Source organism: Apis dorsata, unplaced genomic scaffold, assembly GCF_000469605.1.
Source record: "Apis dorsata unplaced genomic scaffold, Apis dorsata 1.3 scaffold_58, whole genome shotgun sequence".
Lineage (NCBI taxonomy): Eukaryota > Metazoa > Arthropoda > Insecta > Hymenoptera > Apidae > Apis > Apis dorsata.
In genome coordinates this window covers 283,359-284,345 of record NW_006263358.1, presented here as the reverse complement: position 1 = coordinate 284,345, position 987 = coordinate 283,359, and the positions used below count along the sequence as shown (strand labels likewise).

Genomic DNA, 987 nt, shown 5'->3' with positions numbered 1-987 from the left:
TCCATCCTTTCCCGCCATTAAAAAAAAAAAAAAGAAAAAAAGGAAAAGAGTTCCCTCGCACTTTCGATTCAAATCTTTCCGCCGTTCTCGCTTCCCACGAAAATTTCCCTTCTCGTCGACGATCGTCCTTGTTCGAGACGAAAAGAGAAAAAAGACGCGTTCCTTCGTTCCCGTTCCCAGAGGAGATACGAGTCGTAAATTTCTTTAAAATACCGCGTTTCGAATCTCGAATCTCGAATCTCGAATCTCGAATCTGGAGCGATGAAACGTGGCGCCGAAAAAAGGAAGTGAGAAGGCGGAACGAAAAGAAAGACGCCTCGTTCCATTACGTTTCTAATTGAAACAGAAATCTCGAAAACGCGAGAAACGATTCCCGTGAATATCAAAGAATCGAAGGGGATCGGGAGGATAGAAGACGAATCTGTGAAGATAATACCTCTGTGTGTGTATGTGTATGTGGGTGTGCGTGTGTAGTCGAGAGTAAGGGAGAGAAAAGAGAAAGAGGTAGAAACGTCGAAAGGAAATGAAGAAAAGGGAAGGAAAAGAAGAGGGTGATAAATCTGACGGTGAAGAATAAGTTTGCTATAAAGAATCGTTTAAAGAATTCCCTGGCCCGCGTACTTGACGAAGACGCGACGATTTATTTCGTGGAAATTCTCCAATTTGGATTCTCCAATTTTTCAGAGAAAAATGGTCGATAAATTGGAATGGTTAAATAACGAATTCGTGCAAAGGGTCCTCCAGTACAACGAGTACGACACCAGCATCAATGTAACGAATATATCGGTGAAACCGGCGACCAGCAAAGGTGACAATTATGCCAGCGATATGTATAGGGTGACCGTGAAATACACGCAGAAGGAGGGCAAGACCAGGGTCAATAAGGAGACGTCGATCGTGTGCAAGTTCGAGCCGTTGGAGGAGGATCTACGAAAGGAAGCGGTAAATATTTTTACGGGGCAATTTCAAAAACGATTTACCTTCGAC

The 987-nt window shown here is 43.6% G+C and overlaps 2 protein-coding genes across 12 annotated transcripts in view; one reads left to right on the top strand and one right to left on the bottom strand.

Annotated features, from left to right (window-relative positions):
- Positions 1–987, bottom strand: part of LOC102674514 (basement membrane-specific heparan sulfate proteoglycan core protein-like) — a 126,848-nt gene that overhangs the window by 100,520 nt on the left and 25,341 nt on the right. The gene's annotated exons all lie outside the window — the stretch shown is intronic.
- The window catches only part of LOC116186810, a 9,101-nt gene that overhangs the window by 3,459 nt on the left and 4,655 nt on the right, over positions 1–987 (top strand). For 4 of the 6 annotated variants that reach the window (XM_031515203.1, XM_031515200.1, XM_031515202.1 and 1 more), the window contains exon 2: positions 685–942. In XM_031515203.1, the coding sequence (XP_031371063.1) occupies positions 691–942 (252 nt within the window). In that variant the 5' untranslated portion in view covers positions 685–690. The remainder of the gene's footprint in view (positions 1–684; positions 943–987) is intronic. The other 2 variants (XM_031515199.1, XM_031515201.1) reach the window with 1 other exon arrangement.